At 35.9% G+C, this 25187-nt stretch overlaps 1 protein-coding gene across 1 annotated transcript in view; it reads left to right on the top strand.

Annotated features, from left to right (window-relative positions):
* LOC150103937 (voltage-dependent calcium channel type A subunit alpha-1-like) overlaps positions 1-25187 on the top strand; it is a 1762795-nt gene that overhangs the window by 1043727 nt on the left and 693881 nt on the right. Inside the window, exon 30 of the mRNA XM_090397103.1 lies at positions 5692-5757. Within this exon, the coding sequence (XP_090253229.1) occupies positions 5692-5757 (66 nt within the window). The remainder of the gene's footprint in view (positions 1-5691; positions 5758-25187) is intronic.

Genomic DNA, 25187 nt, shown 5'->3' with positions numbered 1-25187 from the left:
ATTTGATCCATAACGGCCGGTAAGGTGGTTAAACTAGTCTTGTTTCCTCCCTCTGTGGACAAAGTTAAAACCACTTGAAAATAGAAATGTAATCAAAATATTAGGAAATATAATGTCCTGTCCAACATACATGAAATTCGTTTTTTTTTTTTTTATATATATAATGTCCATACCTTATGTGCCAAATTAAGCACATACTTATTCATATTATGTGAACATGTTGTGTATTTACTTATTATATGTATTAACTATATGCTTAATTTCACACAAATTATGGAAACTGCAACCGTGTTAGAAATAATTACTTTAATTTTCTAATGTTATAACCTTTATAATAAGGTCATCATCTGGAGTAAATACATATATACAGAGATAAGCTTATTACATTCCAAACAGTATGCCAAAGAGACAATGATTTGGTCAACTGTTATTTTACTGGCCTGACCTCTAGTGAAAAAATAATTAATAAATAAAAATAAATATATTAATTAATTAAAAAAATAATAATAATAACTACATCAAAGCTATATTCTGTTTATAACTTCATCAGAGAACAATTTCATATAGATAGTTTTATTACAGCAAAACTGGTGTCCTAATTTAACATGAGAGTTGTTATATTAGAGTTAAGATCCTGGATTACATACAGTCCTATTTATAATTAACTCTTAGACAGAAAGATTATGTGGGTAGAATATGTGTCTTCCATATTCTTGGGATTTTTAGACCATCATTATTGTTAAGATTAGAGTGGTTGATAAGAATTTCACAGGCCTCCTTAAATTTATGTTCATACCACATTTTGGTATGAACATAAATTTAAGGAGGCCTGTGTAAAATGTAAGCACAGGTGCCTTTCCAGTCAATGCTATATAGAGTATTCAGGGCATGATCAGAAAGGCCAGATTTACCATACTTAAATTTAATGTACCTTTTATGTTCCTTTTTTCAGATAGGAATTGTGCATTCTGTTTCACCTATATAGGGCAAATTACAGGTACAATGAATATGGTATACTCCAGGATGCACCAGTAGAGGAAGTGGAACCTTGGCTGAGTTAAGTAAGTTCTTTAGTTTTGCAGCAGGTTTAAAGGTGGCGTTAAGGTTGTATTTCTGTAGTTTATTTTATCTGATATCCCTATAATGTATGGAAGGGTTATAGTTTTATTGTAATCTAGTTTATTTTTGTTTTTAAGTGAGGTCTTGTGAAGAATTTTGTTGATAGTATTTTGGCTGTAGCCATTTTTCAGGAAGGCATTGCTGATAACTTTTAATTCATCTTTAGTGTTTGTTCACTGAAGCAGATCTTCAAAGCCCTGTTTTTAGTGTATTAATGACATCTAGATTTTGTGTTGGGTGGTGGTAGGAGTTTGTGCCTACACATACTGGCCAATATATATATATATTGGCCAGTATGTGTCGGCTTATGGTAAACAATGAAGGAAAGACTACCAGAAGGATTATTTATTAGTATAATTTTCGCCTGTGTGTCACAGGCATCTTCAGTACATTAAACTCAAAATTAAACACTAACTGACAATTCCAAAAACATGCCATCTTCACTAGACACAGAGTTCATTGGAGAAAGACAAGAGTTCTTCACAAAAGTCAGTTTCTCATGGAACGCCTTTATAAAGAAACACGTGAAACTCTACTTCATTCTCCTAACTTAAACAGATCCGACGGCTTACGTCTATCCCCTTTATGGGAGATAGTACTTTACAAATCAGCTAATCTTTCCTAACTTTTTATTGTATTTTTTTTTTTTTTAGGAAAGTTATTGACCTTTTTAGTTATCTTACACCAGCTACTTAGGTGGCGCTTTTTGAAATTGTCAGTTAGTGTTTAATTTTGAGCTTAATGTACTGAAGATGCCTGTGACACACAGGCGAAAAATATACTAATAAATAATCTTTCCACGTGAGTTTTTTCCGTTATTTATTGTGTACCGATATGTCTACTCACGGTTTACCTCTTTTAAAACTTATTACCAGAAGGAGGATGTGTGACAAGTTGATCTAGAAAAGGAAGTATGTTCTGACTTTCATCCTCATCACAATCTTGTCACACGTCTTCCTTCTGGCAGTTTTTCCTTCACTGGCCCACCCTGGAGTATACTGTATTCATTGCACCTGTAATTTGCCCTATATAAGTGAAACAGGATGCACAATTCCAATCCAAAAAAAAAAGGAACATAAACAGCACATTAAATTTAATAACTATGGTAAATCTGGCCTTTCTGATCATGCCCTGAATACTCTACATAGAATTGACTGGAAAGGCACTTGTTGTTTACATCACACCAAAACGTGGTATGAACGTAAATTTAAGGATGCCTGTGAAATTCTTATCAACCACCATAATTTTAACAATAATTATCCCATGAATTATCCCCAAAATCCCATGAATATGGAAGGCACATATTCTACCCACATAACCTTTTCGTCTAAAAGTTAATTATAAATAGGACTATATGTAATCCAGGCTCTTAACTCTAATATAACAACTTTCATGTTAAATTAGGACACCTTTTGCTCTAATAATAAAACTATCTAAACGTGTGGATAGGCTTATGTGTTCATCAGACATGTTGTAATAGATTTAATGGTATTGATATGAACACAGATGGATAACAAAATAACTATTTATTAACTTAAAAGCTAATATTTCGCAGGTATTATATCCAGCATCTTCAGAGCACACAACACAAAGTTTGTTACAAATACAAGACAACCACAATCCGGTGTAACAGTGGGGCTAATATAAGTAATTGCAGCATGCAACACAAGACTAAAGACCTAATAGGGTACCATCTAGGTTAAAAAAAAAAAAATTTAATTTGAAATAGTAGTCCAAATAATAGTCTTAGAAAGTTTGAAAAAAATGAAATAAAATAAAAGTAATAAATATTAATTTGGTCTTAGGATGACTGTCTCCCAAATCTTTGGTAGATTTATACAGCCATACTTGTTAAGGTTTGGAGTATGTTTTAAGGCTTCTGTTGATTCCAGGTACAAGCTCTCTGACTTGTAGAAGCTTCTGTGCATTACGTTTGTTTTTTTTTCCAATTGATCCTGTGTGCTGGGGTATCCAAAGCATGGTCTGCCAGACCCGACTTGCCATAGCAAAAGTGTCGGATATATTTTTTGTGTTCACTGATGCGGATGTCCACAGTTCTTCCTGTCTGTCCAGAATTTAGTAAGTAGGCTTGATGGCAAGAACAGGGCACTTCATAGACTCCTGGATGTGATAAAGGAGTGCATTTGTCCTTAGGTGAACAGATGAGAGTTGCTAATTTCACATGAGGTTTAAATACGGTGTGCAGTTGGTGTTTGTTAAGCACCCTAGATATCTTTTCAAATGTATGGGATGGTTGATAGTTTTGTTGTAGTCTTCTGTGGTAGATAGAGGGGATTTCTGGGTAGCATTTAGTATGTTATCTATCTTATGGGGATTTTAACCATTGGTTAAGAAGGTGTGACGTAGGTGAGAAAGTTCAGCAGTGAGAGCAATGTCATTGGAACAGATTGCTCTAGCTCTATGGGTTAGTGTTTTTAAGATGCCATATTGTTGAGAAGGGTGATGGTGTGATTGTTTGTGTAAGTATCTCCCTGTATGTGTGGGTTTTCTATAAACCGAAAATGATAAGGAACCTTCTGGAAGACATGTGATCAGTGTGTCCAGTCATTGGCTTCTAGTTCCATTGTAAAGTGGATTTTAGGGTGCTGGCTATTTAGATGCACTAAAAATGTATTCAATGTGGACATCTGAGCCATGTGGACAAATAGCAAACACATCATCAACATAGCTTAGTCAGAGACTAAGTTTGAGAGTGGCTGTGTTGATAGCTAGTTTTTCCAGATGTTCTATGTAGAAGTTGGCTAAGGGGGAGAAAGGGGGGAAACCCATAGCTGTCCCATCTAATTGTTTGTATATTTTCCCTTTCCATGTAAAATAACCTGCCTGTACTGTAAATTTAAATAGCTGAAATATATCTGGGGGAAATTGTGAATTTAGTAAGTTAAGTGTTTCAATCAGTGGTACATTAGTGAATAATGAGGTGATATCAAAACTCACCATTAGGTCTGAACTATTTAAGGTGTGGTTTTCTAAAATACTTTTTAGGTGGGTAGAATTTTTAACAAAAGAGGGAGAATTGTTTGTGTAAGTGGCTAGTAATTTGGCTAAATGTTTAGCTAGTTTATATGTAGGACTGTTTATATTATCTACAATAGGACGCAAAGGTGTACCTTATTTGTGTATTTTAGGAGCGCCATATATTCTGGGTGTTTTAACATGCAAGGGATTGAGTTTTTTGACAATTTCTTTTGGCCAGGAAGTGACTTTGTTCAGTAACTTGCACACCTTATTCTTTTGTGAGTTGGTGGGATCTCGATCTATGATTTGATATGTAGACCGGTCTTGGAGCAGTATGCATTTTGCTTTCATATTCTGTTGTATCCATTACTACAGTGGCGTTTCCTTCATCTGATTTGGTTATTGTAATGTGGTTATTATTGCATAGTTCTTTTAGAGCTATTATTTCTTTATGTGGGATATTATTTTTGGGAGGCTTAGAATGGATTAGGATATTGGCCATGTCTAACCTAATATTATTGGCTATAGCTGGAGGCAAGTGGTATATCCTGCATTCAACGGAAGCTATTATTTTGGTTTTAGGAACTTTTTTAGGAGTAATGGCAAAATTGTGTCCAAGACTTAATGCACTCGTGGCCTCTTTGGATAAGGTTGTGATGATAGGTTCACAATGACGCCATCTTGATGAAATTGCGGCTGCTGCGTAACATTGTGTTGCTGGACGATTTCAAATTTTTTCTATTGTCGGCTTTTAACTTTAGCAAATTCTTTATTGGCTGTCGAGTTGGAGATTCTATCCAAGATATCCCATAGTTCCAGGTTCAAAATGTCAGATAATATATCACATATTACACTGATGGAGGAATTTATTTTTGAAAGTTCTCGGCGAGTAGCATATACCTGTTCTCATAATAGTGCTAACATCACTCGTTTGTAAATACGTTGGGCTTTGGCTGAGTGAAACTTGTTCCTAATTTTTATACAGTTTAGTATCAAATTGGTATCTTGGCACCTTTTTAAGAAGGCTAGCCTGTTCAGTTGCTGCGCCAATTTTTTAATATTAGCTTTTTATTATTAACTTTTAAGTTAATAAATAGTTATTTTCATATCCATCTGTGTTTATATCAATACCGTTAAATCTATTACAACAATAAAACTATCTGTATGAAATTGTTCTCTGATGAAGTTATAAACAGAATATAGTTTTGATATAGTTATTATTATTATTATTTTTAATTAATTAATATATTTATTTTTATTTATTAATTATTTTTTCACTAGAGGTCAGGCCAGTAAAATAACAGTTGACCAAATCATTGTCTCTTTGGCATACTGTTTGAAATGTACTAACATGGGTTGTAGCCTCCATTATTTGCCTGAAATGAATGGTGATCACTGTGTAACTCTGATGAAAAGGATTATATGCTTAAGTTTTGGTTGCTTTTTTTGGATTTATCAAAATAGTAAATAATCTGCATCAAGTTTTCTAACATACTCATTCATTATGACCTTAGTAAATTTTAAATTTGGTTTAGGAATGATTAGTGCATGTTTTAAGCATGCTCCAATAAATCTTTCATTTTTCTGTTATAGGCCTTGCCTTATGTTTGTTTGCTCATTGCCATGTTATTCTTCATCTATGCCATCATTGGAATGCAGGTACGAGTTTGCTCTAAGCGGATTATTGTATGCTAATAAATTATTTCACAGAATTATCGGTACAACAGTATTTTATAACTGTTATACACTGAGTTAGCTTTGCATTAGGAACACCCACCTAATAATGCATCAGTCCACCTCTCTATGCAATCACAGCTCATAGACGTCTAGAAACTGATTCCATAAGGTGTCAAACATCATCCATGCACAACTCTACCCATGTTCACTGCAGCAACTCCATTGGTTCACACTCATTCCATGGAGGTAGATCAGCAGTTCTTACACCCTATTCTAGCATATCTCACACATGTTCAAATTGGGTTACAGTCAGAGGAGTTTGGGAAGCCAAGGCAGTGTGGTGAATTCATTGTCATGTTCCTCCAACTGCACAATAGTGGTACAAGCCTGATGACACGTGCTTTGTCCTGTTGAAAGATGGCACTGTGGTCGGGGTAGACCTCCTACAGATATGGATGGAGATGGTCGGCTAACTGGACCTATGGTGGTCTAACAGGTTCCTGCAGCATTCACCATTCAGTGTTAGTGGGATGATAACCAATGGACCTAGTGTGTGTCAGGTCCATTGGTTATCATCTATAGACCATAATACCATCTCCATTGGCATATTGAACCCCAACTATGCAACACCAGGGGATAGGGCTTCATGCTGTTTATGCCAAATGCGAACTCAGCCATCAGCATGGTGCAGCAGGTAATAGGACTGATCACTCCAGACAACCTTCGTCCATCTCTCAAGGGTCCATTACCGACGTTTCTTAGCCTATGCAAGGTGTTTGCGATGCCCGGCCATCATTATGGGTACCATTGTTGGGGTCTCTGGCTGTGGAACTCCAGGCAAAGCAAGGTACAGCACATGATGTATGTGGAAATAGGTTGAAGTTTCACACTGCTGTACTAGTGGGTGAGCTGTATGACTGTTACACATTGTTGCTGAGATACCAGTTGTGATACCCAACACTCACCTCTATGATGAACCCTGTGTGGGTGACCAATGTGAGCCCTTCTGTTGGATGTCTGTTGATGGTTAATCCAGTCCAAGTACATCCTTGATACAGTAGTAAGGAGCAAGCAACAAGTGCAACTGTTTCTGAAATACTAGTACCTGCCCTCTGGACCCCAACTATCTGCCCACGGTCAAATTTGACTTACATTGCCAATATTTCTCCATTATTAGCAAATGTTTACTGATTACATACAGAGGATGGGGTGTGCCCATTGATAGTAGCTGCACATGATGTTGATATCATGTGGTACTTCATTATCGTGGCAAATATGTAAATTGGGTGTGTTGAGGGTGGGGGGATGTTCCTAATGCAAATCTAACTCAGTGTATACAGTATAATATTAAAAACATGTTCATAAACTTTTACATAATAATAATAAGGATAATGCAATAATAATTATTATTATTATTGGGATAAATTTTTGTTATCTCGTCATCTCTGGAATTCTGCAGATTCATTGCAATAGATCCACATTAACTTATATTTATATAATGACCATCATTCTTAAAACTTATTCACTGACAGAGAACTCTAAAGTTACCTCTAGAAATCAAATTCACTTGTTCATCACTCTTAAAAATGTAATCTTCACATCCTCTCTAACAACAGAGTACATGTAATACACTTCTAATCTTTTCAGCAAAAAAAGTGCATACCCTAACACTTTGTCATACCGAGCTGGCAGTCATTATTCTATGCGCATACACTGTCATATGCTAGTTGATATTAATCAGTGAGCATACATAGACTGACAAGTGTATACCTTTGCTAGTTCATCCTCAAGGAACAACTAGATATTCTCCATCAAACCAGTCAATTAAAGTAAAAATAAACAGTGGTCAGATCAAGTCCCTGTGACACACCACTAGTTACCTGCTTATTCCTTGATCCTAATGACCCATATTATTATGATACTATATATTGAAGACTCTTCAGCCCCATTCTAATCCATGTCACTAGCTCCATTTCCTTCATTTTATCTATCAAATTCTCCATATGGAAAGGATACCACATGGATATCTGCTACATGTTGAAAGAAGTATACCACAAGAATCTTTTCAACTGCATTTGAAGTCTACTAAAATATCATGGTGATAGTCATTTCCTTTGTCTAACACAAGTATCAATTTATTACAATGTGTAAGTAAATTACTAAAGCAAGACCTCTTCCTTCATGCCATGCTGGCTTCAATAGAATATGTTTACCGAGAGATAACTGTGTGTTATTTGTGAGTCTGTATAAATTAGACATAGACACAGTTGAAAAATTATTTAATTAAAAGATAGATTAACTACAAATATTTTGATTCATGTATCATAGATCATCATTGTAATACAGTTTGAAATTTAAAAAATTAAACAACAAAAGGCATTTAGAGAATCCACTAGACAATTAGGTAAAAACACACTGTCCAAGACCACCTAGAATTTATGGTTTAACTAAGCTGCATAAATCAGAATATCTTCATTGAATCATTGATTGCATAGTTAACCCTACATACAAAATTCCGAAGGGCTTCTTGCAAATCTCCTCTCAGGCTGTCTCCCCTTTAACTGGATATTTCTTTTCTTATATTAAAAATACAACAACTTTATATTAAAAATTGAGGATTTGAGATTTCCCTCTGCAGATGTACTGATAAGCTTTGACATTTCTTAACTTTTGACAAATATTCATCTAGCCTACACCCTACAATTATCTAGACCTTTTTCCCCCCTAGATATTCTAGTTCATCACGAATTCTGGATATTTCAGTAAGAATGAAAAGCTTTGTCAACATATTGAAGATATTGTGATTGGCTCTCCAATATCTCCCATCCTTGATAAATTCTATTTAGAACAACTGGAAGAAAAAATTTTAATTTTTAATCCAAAACCTTTGATATGACCTTAGTATGTCGATGATGTCTTTACTGTTTAGAATATTCACATGAACAACTAGATGTGTTCTTACAAAAAAAAATCTGTGCTGAAGGTTACAAATAATCTTCATAACAGATCAATTTCACTATGGAATTTGAATCACATGGAAATATATCTTTCCTTGAATGTCCTTATAAAAAGAGAATTGGCTGGTTCCTTATTTAACATCTAATTTTAGCAAACTTTTCTTTTAGGGTCAATATATCCATCAGGCTTTGGTCCATCCCTCACAAAAATATGGCATTATTAAATATGACTTTGTTATATGGATGATTTCTTTGCTGTTTGGAATATTCACATGAACAACTAAACGCATTTTTACAAAAAAAATTCTGTGCTGAAGGTTACAAATAACCTTCATCATAGAATCCATTATGGAATTTGAATCACCTGAAAATATATCTTTCCTTGGTGTCCTTATAAAAAAAAAATTGGATGGTTCCTTATCAACATCTATTTTTTGCAAACCTTCCTTTACAGATCAATATATTCATCAGACTTTGGCTCACCATCCCCCACAAAAATGTAGCATTATTAAATGCCTTCTTTTCAGAGCTCATATTATCTGTTCTTCATGTGATCTACTTCAAAGAGAAATTTATACAATTAAAGAAAGTGCCATTCCCAAGGGTTACAACCCAAATACCATAGTGAAGATTATTAACCATTTTTCTCCACCCTCTTAGAAGAGAAGACAACAAACAGAATCGCCATCCCATATAGTACAGCAATTTCAAGCACTGTTCTTGTACCTTAAAGAAGTTCAATAATTTCACAACTTTCAAGCCTATAAATTCAATTAGTTCTATTATACCATCTACAAAAGATAAATTTCCATCTCTAATGCTACTTGGTGTCTATTCAATCCCATGCAACTGCAAGGTATTCTATTTTGTGCAAAGAGGCCAATCTGTTTCTGTATGCCTTTTTAAACACCAATTGTACATTACCTCCAAGAAATTGAACAAATTGTGTCTAGCAGAACATGATCCTTTGGAATGACACCAAATCACTACATAGATGTTTCCATAAATATGAATGCCTCGTTAAAGAAAGTTCCAGAGTACTTTGGCATCACCCAAATCTTAACCTTAATTGAGACTTTGCAATATCCTGATCCTTCCCAGTTCATCTTCCACTTTTCTCATTTGTCTCCCTCACATCAATCATTATCTTTACTTGAATGATGTACCCTCCTAATGTGATCAGTCAGTAATTCAACTATTTCTTCTTCTTCTGTTTTCTTCCTGCCATCTGTATTCATTAGAGTTATTGTTCAATTGCTCAACTAGACAGAGTATTATAAGTCAGTCACCCTCTCAAGTGCTGACTGGGCTCAGATTTGTGTTTTAACTTAATTGATCAGGTGGCAGTTGATTCTTTCAAACTGATCTGGCCCTAACAAAAATTATCTGGCAAGGTATACACCATGGATGAGTCATTGGCCTTGTATATGCCCACCTCAGAAATAATTCCCTTCATCACCTGAACACTTTTATTAATGGATTTAGTGGCTATGACAAATAAGTTAGAATTATAACTTTTGTTTTTTGCACATTCTTGAATGGCATCCTTGAAGCTTCATTGATGTCCTCCACCTCTCTGATTGTAGCTATCCTATAATTCATGAAATAATGGAGAGAACTGTAAATTAAATATATACCTTGTTTCTTCATCTTTAATAAGCATCTGCTTCATTCCATAAGGTCTAAACTGATATTCTGTTGACACTCAATCACTTATCAAAGACACACAAAGAATCTCTTCTGAGATTCTTTGTGTGTCTTTGATTGTGTTTGTGTCTTATTGATTATCTGATTACCTGAACAGGTGGACAGCTTCATTATTTACAGAAATCTGGTTCAAGATTCACCTCTAATTTCAGAATGCTCACCAAATTTACACCTTAACTGTATCTATATGTCATTATTATTATTAACCAACCATCTCTGTGGAGCTCCAAGACTCATTGTGAGAGGCCCACCCTAATTATTATGCTCATTGTAATTTGATAGACTGTTATGAAGAAAGGTTCACACAGGCCAGTAAATTAATTAACTGATTATCCACTCACAATCGCCTCCTGCAACTTATTCGTTCTCTATACAAAAAAAAATCTAGACCTTACATACTTGTCAACAACACTCATACTCAATTCCAAAGGTGACCTCTTGTTCTCTACCTACTTGCCACATATTGAAAAATTCCTTTTTCATCTGTCTGTAGAACTCCTTTTGTAACTTATATGTTTCTATCATATCCTCTCTTTTCTGCCTATGAAGCAGTTTTTGTGATCAACAAACCTTTTGATCAACCTGGTATCAGATGTGTTGATTGTTTTAAGAAACAATCAAAAGGTTTGTTTGTTACAAAAATTGGATAGGCAGAAGATGATTGAGACAACTAAATCTGATCACAGTATACTTAATGTAACCTCATAAAGAGGAAGAATTATGTCTTTATCCCAGTATGTCAGTATGTTTCTTTATGCTGTTCTACCCACTTTTACAATTTCTTCTTCGAACTTCAACTCCTTGTCCACTGTCAACCCCAAATCTCTGGTCTCATCAGTTTCTTATAGTCCAGTCCAATCAATGTAACATGGAGGTTTGTAATCTTTTTAGTGCACAGTGCATAATATTCATTGATGTCCTGCAGAATTGTTACATCGATTTTGCTTTACTGTTGCTCTCACACAATTTAGCATCATCAGCAAACAACTGCATTATCCACAATATCATTAATGTACAAATTACACCTGAAGCAGATCAAGAGCCGTGTGGTTCACCTCTGGTCAACTTCCTTATCTTTGATTTTGTTCTACCACATACTACTAGTAGATATCTGCCTGTTAGCCATCTTCTTATTCAGTAGCTACTTACCCATTCACATTTGTTCCAGTTTATATAGTACATTCCTGCACGGTATCCTGCATTGCATTTATGAAGTCCAACAATATCATAGCTTAGCATTTCCTTTATCTAACTCAATTGTCACATTCTATAACAAAGTGATAACTCTATACATTCACTGTTTTCTGAATTCTGAACTTAACCAACTTTTCCAAATCTTCACCATTATTCATGAGATATGTTTTTCTGTCTTTGAGCCTCATTTATTATTATTATGTGACACCTCCAGGGAGTCCAAAGACTCATCGAGGGAGAGTGTGCCAACAGCATCGAATGATTGATCCCCTTCCAACTACTAACCGCCCTCAAACTTGATTAACTTTTTGTAAGCCATCAGTAGCAGAGGCTCTACCAATCGACCAACCTTTGCTGGCATTTATTTAATGGAACTATTTTACCCTCCTGACACTCCTCCTTGGACCTTCAGACCTTGTCAGAAAACTACACTTTCTTGTACTACATGGGCAGATATGAAATCATGCAGCCATAGTTCCATCAATATTTTTACTATACTAAGCTTATTCAGTTCACCTACTACTGTTTTCACTTTGGCTCCAGTCACATCAATAGCTGCATTATCTCCACCTGAGTAATACATCCTCATAAATTGATAATTCCATGCTCTGCTATTTCTTCTGCTTTTCTCACTTTCTACATTCATTCAAGTCCATATAAACAAAAGAACTCATCAGAATTTTTTGGTACTTGTTTGATTTCTACTTATAATGTGGTTCTGGCCTTTGTCATCTTTCATTTGTTTCTATTCTTTTCTACCCATATTCTTTCTGTGTATCTCCTGAGATTTATTTTTTATTCTTCTGTCTTCCAGACTATCATCACCAGGATTAAATACCTTACTACCATGTTTACAGTTTGGTGCAATCCATAAATATTCAGAAAGGAAACCCTGCTCTTGCACTGCTTAGAGAAGATGGATGGTTCTGGATTGCCTGAGTAGTGGGCTTACCTGCAGTGGTCAAGGGTATTGCAGTACGTCGTCTTCCTCTTGGTCTGAGAACAGGAACCAAATTATATTATGTTGATATGATGTATGAGATATCCTTACCATTCCCAGAAATAAGAAACAGAAAATATCTGTAATAACATCTGCAACTGTAAAATATTTCTCATAATTCATTCTCAGGTGTGTTTTGTATTGAGAAAATGTTACCAATCTTTATCTACGAGAGTCTGAAAGGTTTTAGGTAGGATCGCCAAAATCTGTTTAAAAGACTAGACTGTACTTAGGGGACAGTCTAGTTGAAACATCCTGTAAGAAAAACAGGCAAATCAACTCTCAACTGGGGAAATATCAATTATAGTAACCTCCTACAAAACTTGAAACTTTTCAAAAGGAGTGATATCAGAGTGGGGCTTTCTTGATTTCCGATGAGATTTGTGCTGAATTAAATGAACAAATTGTGAGCTACAAGATGAATTCTCATACATAGCACTGGTGTCCTGGTACTTAACTCATTCTTACATTTGATAAAAGCATCTAAGGGTGCATTAACATGTAAGATAGCCTCACCTTTCCTGGTAATAACCAGGAATATCATTTTTACATTTAACAAAAGCATCTAAGAAAGCAATTGCATGCATGACAGTCTCATCTTCTCCCAGTTACATCATCCCTAAACAGTATGATTTACTCACAATCCTAATGCAATGATGAAGAGAAGAGAAAAAAAAAGAATTTAGTCTCACTCCCAAGAACACACCAAAAAATATCCTACTCCAGTATATAAAAAATAATGGAATGCACATCCAAAAGAATTAAACACTTGCCTTTAGATCGATTAATAGATGAGAGAGAGATACCCTGTGATCTGGAAAATAAAACTATAAAAATATCCAGTATCCTAAGTGGAGTTGATTTTGATGTCTTAGATATTTTTCCTGAGGAGAAAAAGATAGATGCTGGTCATCCACAATTTCCCAAAAAAGGAAAATCCAACACTTATAAACAACAAAACCTCACAACGCCAGAAGTCAGATGGATCCACCAAAAATAACTAAGGAAAGAAAGCATTTCTACAATGGAAATGTCATGGATTCTGCTGAAACATCAACAGCATCAAGGCCCTCATGCAGGCAGAAGCACAGTATATCTCCTTTAAGTATATCTCCTGCCTGTAAGAGATATACTTAAAGCCTAGTGAAGATCCTACATTATGAATTGTTATCAGGATCTATAAAGTCAGGATAGAGGACAGGATATAAGTAAGTATGGATAAAAGTATAGCTACATGTCTGTTTGGACAACCATACTCCAAGTCCTTTTAAACATTAACATAGAGACAGTTACCATGTGCCTCTCAACTGCTGGACCTTTTATTAATGGGGGATTTAAATAGCCACTGTTATAGCCATTTAAATCCTCCATTGGGGGGGGGGAATGCAAATAAGTGATATACAGGTGATATTAACATTGAAAGGAGGGGTGTAGAGTGAGACTGTTGTTGATGCTTGACTGTTATAATCTATTCTTCTAAGAAAAACAAAAAGAAACTTTTTTTTTCATATTCCTATCCAAGCATTCACTGCCATTGACTAAACAATTGGTTCACTGTTTAAGTAGAAATCTGATAAAAACTTATACAAGAATGATCATTTCCCCATGATATCCATCCTTTTATGTGGACATCTGTGTCCACATAAACAGAGAAATTGATTCTGTGATAGTCAGCTTATCTTTTTTCAGTGATGCTGTGATCACATCATAGAGTGTATAGTAGAAGCTGCCACACTTGCAATATCTAAAACATCTAGTTGGCTTCAAACTTTCACTCAACCATGATAGAATGCTGAATGCACAGTAGCCAAGAAATCTCAGGACAGAGAGTTGGGTATCATCTACAGATATCCGACAGTAACAACTTGGATTGCATTCAAACATGATATATCACTTCTCTAAGCCAAAATACCTCTTGAATCTGATACACATCTTCTATAAACAGATCAACTAACATCAAAGAGGTCTGTGATAAAATTCAGAAAATCAAGGACATATATATATATCACCTATTCATCCATCCACTTTTGATATTGGAACACAGTGGAAGTACAATCCTAAAAGTAATTATTATTATTATTACCCCAAGATCTCATAGAGTCAAAGACTCACCTGGGAGGTCCTTTTATCACACACATACAGCTCATCATGCACCATGCCTTGAACAAATTCAAACTCCTTGCAGACACCACACTCTCAAGCAAGGCATTTCAATCATTCACAACTCTGCACGGAAAAAACCTGCCTCTCACACCCTCTTTATACAGTTTCCAGGGATGACCTCTGGTTCTCCCCCCGATCTCCCACTATTTTCTGTAGAACCTCTCCAGCATTGAACCTATAACAACCCTTTAATAACTTGTAGGTCTCTATCATATCACACCTCTTCCTCCTGTCTACCAGACTCTGCAAGTTGCAACTTCTCAATCTTTCCTCATACTCGACATTCCAGAGGTCAGAAACTACCTTAGTTAATCGCCTTTGGAGTCTTTTCAACATCTCTTCGTCCTTCTGAAAACCCAGTGACCAAATCTGGGCACAATAGTCCATGTGTGGCCTAATCAAAGCCTTATACAATGGAACAAGAATCTCCCTACTTCTATGCGTCAAGGTCGTCTGCATCATTCATAGCAGCCTTTGTGCTGTCTTCACAATTTTGGCTAAGTGCTAACTAAATTTCAGATCATTATCTACTATCACCCCCAGATCTCTTATGTCCTACACCTCCAACAATATATCCTCACTAAGCATAAATTCTGCATCCCATCTTTGTTTTCCAAATTTTAAAACCGTACATTTTGCAACATTGAACTCACATCTCCATTTCCATGCCCAATTACTCAATTTATTCAAGTCTTCTTGTAAGGCCACAACATCTTCACTACTCTTCATGGTTCGTCCCAACTTTGCATCATCTGCAAACAACTGAATATCTCCATCCAAATCTTCACCTATATCGTTAATATACAAGTTAAACAGCAATGGCCCTAAAACAGACCCCTGAGGCACTCCACTAGTGACTTTCCTTTTCCTGGATATCGCTCCCTAATACACACCTTGTTGATACCTATCAGATAGCCAGTCTCCAATCCAATGCACTAATCTAATATCTAACCCCATCTGCTCTAGTTTGACTATGTGGTTTTAATTAAATTTGTAAGTAAGGAGGAATACACAAGAGATCGACCAAAAATTGTTCCGCGTTCGACGAGTTGAACACCCTTGATATAGTGGAATTATTGAATGAGCACTTTATCAGCATATACCATACTGGTGTAAATGATGCAATGCAATATATAGCAGGGAAGCAAGTATTAGGAGAATTGGAAGTGAAAGAATCAGAGGTGCATCAGGTGTTGGTTGGATTAGATGTTAATGGAGATGTGGGAATGGATGACATATCACTACGTATTCTTAAGGAATGTGCACCACAGTTGGCTATGCCCTTGATCTGGTTATTTAATGAAAGTCTTGCAATGGGTAGGGTTCCTAAGGAGTGTAAAAAAGGCAAAATAGTACCACTCCACTAGCATGGGTCTAGGACAGAAGTTTCCAGTTATTGACCAGTCTGTATAACTGCACTCGTAGTCATGATGTTGGAGAGATTGGTTAGAAACATAATACCAGATTGGATCAATGGACATAGCATTCTTTATAATGATCAATATGGATTTGTAAAGGGTAGATCCTGTTTTAGCACTTTACTTGCATTTTCTGATAGGGTAATAGTAGATAAGGGAGAATCATATTCAGTGATATTCTTGGACTTTCAAAAGTGTTTGATAGATTATCACATGGAAGTTGGTGTACAAGCTACAGAGGATGGGAATAGATGGTATATTGGTTAGATGGATTGAAGATTAACTCTCTGAACGATACTAGCAGGTTGTGTATGAGGGAGCACTGTCACAAAAAAAAAAAAAAAAAGGAGGGTAACCAGTAGTGGGCCCTAGAATTCTGTTCTTGGGCTTCTGCTGTTTAACTTATTTGTAAACAATATATTATGTGGACTGACTGGGAATCTTCAGTTGTTTGCTGATGATGTAAATTTGGGAAGAATTATAAGTAGCACTGCTGATGTTAATTCCCTTCAGGAAGATTTGAATAGACATTTTACTTGGACAAAGGAGTGGGGTTGTAGTTTTAATATCAGTAAGTGGAAGGTGTTGCATTTTGGAGTGCAGAAATATAAGACTGTGTGCTATATCCACAGTGCTATACTGCAGGAAGTGGGTGAGATTAGAGATTTGGGGATGATGGTTGACACTAGACTGAAGTTTAGAGGGCATATTGCTAGGGTTGCAAAGGCTGCACATCATAGTGCTGTTATGATAAGTAGTATGCTAACATGCAAGGATAAGGAAGTGGTTGTGTCACTGTATAAAGCACTGGTCAGATCACACTTGGACTGTTGTGCTCAAATCTGGTCACCTGGTTTTCATTGTGATGCAGAGACATTGGAGAGGGGTACAGAGGCAAGTGGCTAAGACAATATCAGGACTTTGAACAGCTGGCTAGGAGAGAGGTTAAAAAAATGTGGATTGCAAAGTTTGGTGGATAGGAGGAAAAGAGGTGATATGTCTCTATCATATCATATCATGTCTCTATCAAAGTTAGTTGAGAGGATTTTATCAGATTAAATCAGATAAGATTATAAAATGAGAAGAAGGCAAGTGGGTAAGAACCAGGGGTCATCTCTGGAAATTATGTAAGATTGTAGTGAAGAGTGGTGCAAAGAGTAGATTTTTAAATAGAGAATTGTCAGAGAATGGAACACATTACCAGAATATGTTGTTAATGCAGGTAGTGTTAAACATTTTAAGATTTGGCATGATAAATAAGTTGTCAGTTGAATGAACCTCCCACGATGAATCTGCCGACTCCATAGAGGGTGTAATAATAATAATAATAATAATAATATCATATGACCCTTGAACTTCAACTTTCTGTCTGCTAAAACTCCAAGATCCCTAGCCTGATCAGTTTCTTCAATCATAATCACACCAAACCTTACATTTATTAACATTGAACTTATAGCCATTTTCACATGCCCACAATTCCATCCTGTTCATTCTGCAAGTACTGCATATCAGCAGTGCTCCAGATTACCCTGCCTATCTTTGCATCATCAGCAAATAACTATATGTCACTTGTCAAATGACTCAGTCCTGTTAGGGTAGAAACTAGTGAAAGCAAATAAGGGTAATAATGTCCCATGTAGCAGTGAGTTTGAGGCAAGCTGATGTGAAGAAAGCTAATAGAATGAAATATATGGTGGTGTGTTGCTACAGACTTTGAGGTTGAGTGGCTGGGGATGATGAAATGCTTAATTAACATGATGAGTACTAAAGGAGTAATCATTACTACATTTTGGAAAATTATGGAGACAACTACCATGTTTGAGTAAAACTTGGTTTTGGTTGATTTTGGTTTATATTAAACTAAAGTTTTACTCAAACATGGTAGTTGTCTCCATAATTTTCCAGAATGTATTCAGATCACTGAATAAAATTTCCTAAAAGAAAGGAGTAATCATTATTATTGTTATTATTATTATTACACCCTCCATGGAGTCGACAGACTCATTATGGAAGGTTCATTCAACTGATAGCATATTTTTCATATAGAATCTTAATGTCCGTAACACTCCTTGCATTAACAACACATTCTGGAAATGCATTCCATTCACTGACAGTTATCCATGTAAAAAATCAACTCCACACACCCTTCTTCACCACACATTTATATAACTTCCAGGATTGACCTCTGGTTCTTCCCCTCTCACTTTTGGTTGATTTTGGTTTATATTAAACTAAAGTTTTACTCAAACATGGTAGTTGTCTCCATAATTTTCCAAAATGTATTCGGATCACCGTGTAAGCCTAAAAGAAAGGAGTAATCATTATTATTGTTGTTATTATTATTACACCCTTAATGGAGTCTTAAAGTCCCTAACACTCCTTGCATTAACAACACATTCTGGTATTGCATTCCATTCACTGACAGTTCTCCATGTAAAAAATCTACTCCACACACCCCCCTTCTTCACCACACTTTTATATAACTTCCAGGAATGATCTCTGATTCTTCCCCTCTCACTTTCTACTCTTTTTATACCCCCCCCTTCCCCGGATTAATCTGATAAACGTCTCTATCATATCACCTCTCTTCCTCCTATCTACCAAACTCTGCAATCCACATCTCTTCATAGCCAGCATTCCAAACTCCTGATATTGTCTTAGTCACTCATCTCTAGACCCTCTCCAATGTCTCCGCATCACAATGAAAACCAGGTGACCAGATCTTAGTACAATAGTCCAAGTGTGGTCTGACCAGTTTTATACAGTGGCACAACCACTTCCTTATCCTTGCATGTTAGAGTATACTTCTTATCATAGTAGCACTATGACATGCAGCCTTTTGCAACCCTAGCAATACGCTCTCTAAACTTCAGTCTAGCGTCACCCATCACTCTCTAATCTCATCCACTTACTGCAGTACGGCACTATGAATATAGCACGCAGTCTTATATTTTTGCGCTCCAAAATGCAATACTTTGCACTTATTGATATTAAAATTATAACCCCACTTTTTTTTATCCAAGTAAAAAGTCTATTTAAATCTTCCTGAAGGGATTCAGCATCTGCAGTGCTACTTATATTTCTTCCCAACTTTGCATTATCAGCAAACAACTGAAGATTTCCAGTCAGTCCACATGATATAACATTTACAAACAAGATAAACAGCAGTGGCCCAAGAACAGAACCCTGGGGCACACCACTGGTTACCGTTCTTTTTTGAGACACTGCTCCATCATACACAACCTGCTGGTATCGTTCAGAGAGCCAATCTTTGATCCAACCAATACACTGTCTATTCTCATCCTCTGCAGCTTGTAACTGTTAAATGCTAAGAATGTAACTATTTCACCACCAGTTAGTGGCAGTGATCATGCCATGCTTTCCTGGAAAGGGGCTAACTACTGTTCGACCACAGATCCAAGACCCTCGGCTGACAACATGCCAAGAAAAGTCAATTCATGTTGAAGGGGGAGAAAGGAATAAGGTGATGTACAAATTTGTTACCAACATACGAAATCACATGTTACGTGAAAGTTTCCAACTGTTGTACAAGCAAAATAGTTTCCACATTAAAAACTAGAATTTTCATAAAATAAAAGCTAATTTTCAGATGTATAATAATAAACACTCATCCTATGAAACACGTTGATTATCCTATTATCGGAATGGATTCGCCTTCTTCTGACGTGTTGAGGTGTCTTGCATTTACGAAAGTACAGTATATGTATGTTCCAATTAGTACAGGTTACATTCTGAATACAAAGCTAGAAATAATGGTCCCATGCTGCATATTACCAAATGGGAAAGATATCAGCAATGATTGGGATTCTTTGAAAAAGTCCTTAAATTAGAGTAATCTGAATGTATTCCTAGACTTTGAAGAACAAATAGAATAGGAGTGAAATGGATGTGCAATCTTATTAAGCAACAGATCCATAAGAATAAGTTGATGTTGAAGGAATATCATGAGATTAAGAGTGAGAGGAGTTATGAAATATATAAAGTACAGGCCAGAAAATTGACGAGTACAAAAAGAAATTGGCTGTGCAGGCAAAAGGCAATTCAGAAGAATTTTATTGTATGCTACTAGTAAAAGAAAGAATGAATGTGAAAGAATAGTGAATACAGATGGTACTCTTGTGTGTCAGCTGATGATATTATTCAGTTAATGAGTGTTCACTTTGCTAAGAGCCATCAACTAGGTATATGTAACATGGTACATACACCTAGTACCTAATACTACATTGGATGAAGAGATAGAGGTACATGAGAATGAAGTTCTAGAGCTGTTGCATAGCCTGAATAAAAATTTTGACAATAGGGTGGTCATATGAAATATCAGCACATATGCTAAAGGTATGTTCTGTTGAATTGGCTAGGCCCTTGACTTTTTTGTATAACTTACATCTCAGATCAGAATACAACAGAATGGAAAGAATGTGTGATATTTCTGTTGTACAAGGATGGTGCAAAAATGGATGTGTCTAATTATCGACCTATCAGTATTGCTGGAGTGGTGGTGTAGATTTTAGAGAAGTTGGTAGGAACTTGCATATAGAAATGGGTTGACAGAAAAGCTATACCCTACAAGAAAACAGCATGGAATTACTAAAGGGGATCATGTTTTAGCAATTTACTCATATTTTATATCAATGTTATGGCTGAGTTGGATTTATTTATTTATTCTTATGGTGAAAGGAATACAATGCAGCTATAGGTTAATATCTAGCCCAGAAAACCAATCCAGGGCCTCATCTGTGACCTCGTGAATGTCTTAGAGGTTACCATGAAATGGCATCCTGTGCAGTCATTCACAATATGAGTGATTATCGGGGCTATGGGGAAATAATCACAGTAAGGGTTGTCTGACAGTTTCCATTTGTGTAGTAGGTAGCCACATCTGCTCTGGTTAGTTCTGATCCTGTTGACAGATGACCAAATCTTCCTAGGAAAAGAAAAAACAAGGCTGCAGAACACAGGAATCTTCAACCAGGAAGCCATTTGTCAAGAGATTGTTGGGCCAGTGTTCTCTCTCTGCGCGTGAGATGTTGATGGTAAGGCAGCTGAAGAGAGTTCATCCATGCACTAGAAAGGGTTTCTTGATTTTAGGTGAAGACTTGATGGGTTTTAAGAGTCTAGTACAGTCTTCCCATGCCCCCTCCCTCATCAGTAGTGTTTCCCTCTTGGTACATTGCTGGTGCTTCAGACATAAGAATCCCCAGAGATGTCACACTGGTACCATCTAACCAGGCATCCAAAGGTACCTAGCCTCCTGGACCATATGCAGCTGAGTTGGATAAAAGGATACAAATGTATACACTATGATGCTTTTGTACTTCACTAAGATATTTTATAGAATTCAGTATGAAAGACTGATGCATAAAATGAAGAATATGAGATGGGAATATTAACTCTTGACTTGGATAAATGGATGGTTAATGGGCAGATATCTAAAAGTGGACATGAATCTGCCAATTTTTAAGTGTTATACCTCAGGGATCAGTCTTGGATTACTGTGGTTCAGTTCAGTCTGTAAATTAATGATATTAGGGAAGATCTAATAGAATACGTTCAGTTGTTTATTGATAATGCAAAGATTGGCATAGCAATCAGAGATTCTACCAATATGTATCACTTACAAAATGATTTGAACTAGAAACGTGGGCAAATGATAATGGCTTTGGTGTTATGAGATTTCTGTAAAAACTGCAAATACAACTCAGATCATAATTGCGATGTTGAAATTAACATTAACATATAAGGAAGTTATTTTGCCTCTTTACGAAGCCTTGATAAGACCAGACTTGGACTACTGTGCACAAGTTTGGTCTCCTGGGTTCGGAGTTGATAAAGAAGCTATGGAAAGGGTGCAAAGAAGAGTTACAAAGGGATTATGGAATGTAGAAGACAGATTGAGATAATGTGTACTACAGGACTGGTAAACAAGAGAAAGCGAGATAAGAAACAAATGACAGAGGGATGATATGCTAGAGGTCTATAAACTTTTCAATGGGGTTTTAGAAGATATTGTTGATATTGTCTGATGAAATGTTTACTTATATTGAAAATAGGGAGAGAACACAGGGGAATCCATTGAAGTTCAGTTTGTGTGCAGTTAAGAAAGTGCAAGAACTGGATTGTTCTTTCACAGAGCAGTAAGTTGGTGGAACAGTTTGCCTATTGAAGTGGTGAGTACATATAGTGTGAATCAGTTTAAGAGAAGGTCTCAATCATATCCCCCCCTTCCTCCTATTCACGAGGCTTTGCAACTTCCATTCTCTCAATCTGTCCTCGTACTTCACATTCCAAAGACCACTGACCATCTTTGTGAATCTTCTCTGGACCCTTTCTGACATATGCTAGTCACCATGAAAACCTGTCAACCAAATCTGTGCACAATAATCCATATGAGGCCGTATATAATATCATCATAACCTCTATATTTCTGTATGTCAGGTCCTCTGCATCATTGCCATTATCTGATGCGACATCTTCACAACTTTGTGCAATATGGCCCCTGAATTTCAGGTGATTGTCCTCCATCACTCCTAGATCTCTCATCTCTTCTACCCCCTTTGAAGTTTTCTGCACCAAGTATACTTTGCATCCCATCATATTTAATAGACTGCATGAATGGACTTACCTGTCCATTCATGCAGTCTATTAAATTACTCTTGTAAGGCAATAACATCTGCTTGAGTGCATTGCTCTCCCCAGTTTTGCATCATCTGCAAACAGCTGCATATCACATATCCCATCCCAATGTTATTAACATAGAAATTGAACAACAATGACCCCTAAACTAACCCCTGTGGCACACCACTAGTGACCTTTCTCTTTCGGGATCCCCCCCCCCCATATACAACTTTCTGATACCTATCTACCTATCTGAGCAATCCCATATGTTTTAAGTTAAACAAGCCTATGCTGATAACCATAGAGAATACTGCTGTTATCAACCCATTTCTGTATCCTACCTTTCACCAATCTCTCCAGTACCTTCTCCACAACTCCAGATATACAGACAGCCTATAATTTGAAGCTACATCCTTATTACCAGCTTTATGCAGTGGAACAATTTTACCCTCCTTCCACTCCCTTGGAATCTGTGCTGTTGCAGGACTTTTATTAAACAGGCATGCTAATGCTCATCCTCATCCAGCCACCTTTCATTATTTCTATAAGTTTTGAGTGAAGGATGTCTATCAATGCAATGATTTCATCCTCCTGATTACTGATACATCCGGCATTTGTAAATACATACAGCAATTCATTTTTGGGTCCATATCATCTCATATCTGTGACCTCTCCACATCTGCCCCTTAGCTACTTGCCTTTTTTACACTTATCCATAGATATATTTTTTTTTTTTCAGATTCGATAAAATTTAAAAATGGAGCTTATTTTTCTTTTCAGCCTATCTCAAGCATGTCGATATCAGTCTTGCACGATGTTGCTTATGAAGGATATAAGGCAATATGTGTTTGAAAGTTTGATGAATAAATAGAAGAGAAAAGATATATATCAAAAATAGTAAGACACTAAGGAGATTCTATAGTATTCACATAGGAGAGACTGATTTTAGTTTAATGGCAGGTGGAAAGGAAACAAGTAGTCATTTCTGGAAGCTGAGTAAGGGTGTTTTTAATAAGGCTGTGAGGGCTGCCAAATAAATAAGTTACTATTGGGTGTAGTGCATGAATTTAAGCATCAAATTAAGGAAAGTTGTGTTTGGATGTAGGGGTTGCCTCCCAGAATTAGTTCTCTAATGCTTCTGTGAACAAGATAAATGCTTGTGAAATGGAGATCAAGAAATGACACCAAAATAATTGTTGATATCAAAGAAGTTTTTTGTGCAGTAGACAAGAAATGGGAAAAAAATCTGTTACAACATAATAAATAACATAAACAATGTATATGGCATTCAGAAGACATAATGCATCTTCCTGAACTTCACTGATCTTCCCAAAGACACATTATTAGTAATTGCTTTCTTCAGTTCTTATCTAATTTGTAATGATGCTGATGGTAGTGACATTTGGCATTTTTTGCAGAATTGAACAAGACTAAAATCACATAATTGCGTAATAAGAAGTTATTAATAATATCTTAATTTTTTCAGAATAAAATAAGTTTCCTAAAAAAGATTATATAATTTTAATACCTACTTTTGGAGTGACATCAGATCTTTTCAGAACTCTGTGTCGTAATTTAACACTAATGTTAATTTCTACTACTATTCCACAGAATGTGTTATATAATGAATTCTACATCTGATGTACAGTATTTTATATAAATAAATGTACATAAGATACATGTTTATATGCACATAAACGTCTTCTATAGCAATCAACGAATTATTATCAAAGAATAATAAAAGAAAAGTGCTGAAAATAAAAGCAGTTTGATTATGATACATGGTTATTTATTGATATTAACAATTATGTCAGTATATGGGGTAGGGTCTGATTAAAATATCCATCCCCCATGCTGTCTTTTTAAGGATGGAGCTACAGCAAATAATGAGCAGACAGATAGTGGAAAACAAACTCAATTTAAGTGAAGATAGGTACCATCAATTTGGTATTACTGGGATAAAGAAGAAAAAAACAGATATTCCTAAATAATAACTATAAGCTGTTATAATCAGGCAATTGTGATGAGGGAAGATTGAAAAAAATGTAGTATTTAACACTAAACATGAAGATAAATTTCTTGAATGACAAGCAATGTCAAGTAGAGTGATATAAGCAAATTTCAAAATAGGGAAATTGGACACTGAGACTTATTTGTGCCTATGGTTTCACATAATGAAAGTGTAAAGCAGTTTTTTCCAGTCAGTATACAGGGAAGCTCACATAACTTAAAAGTTGGTTCTTGTGAAAGATGTAAACAGTAACATAAAAAATTAATAATAGCCTTTTTTTTGGGGGGGGGAGGAATTTGAAGAAAAGAGGGAAACTAATAATACTG

The sequence above is a fragment of the Typopeltis vanoorti genome, chromosome 8 (genome assembly GCF_054136105.1).
Source record: "Typopeltis vanoorti isolate ZY-2024b chromosome 8, IOZ_Tvanoo_1.0, whole genome shotgun sequence".
In the NCBI taxonomy this organism is placed as follows: Eukaryota; Metazoa; Arthropoda; class Arachnida; order Uropygi; family Thelyphonidae; genus Typopeltis; species Typopeltis vanoorti.
The sequence above is the reverse complement of the archived record's forward strand: the minus strand, read 5'-3'. Positions and strand labels throughout refer to the sequence as shown.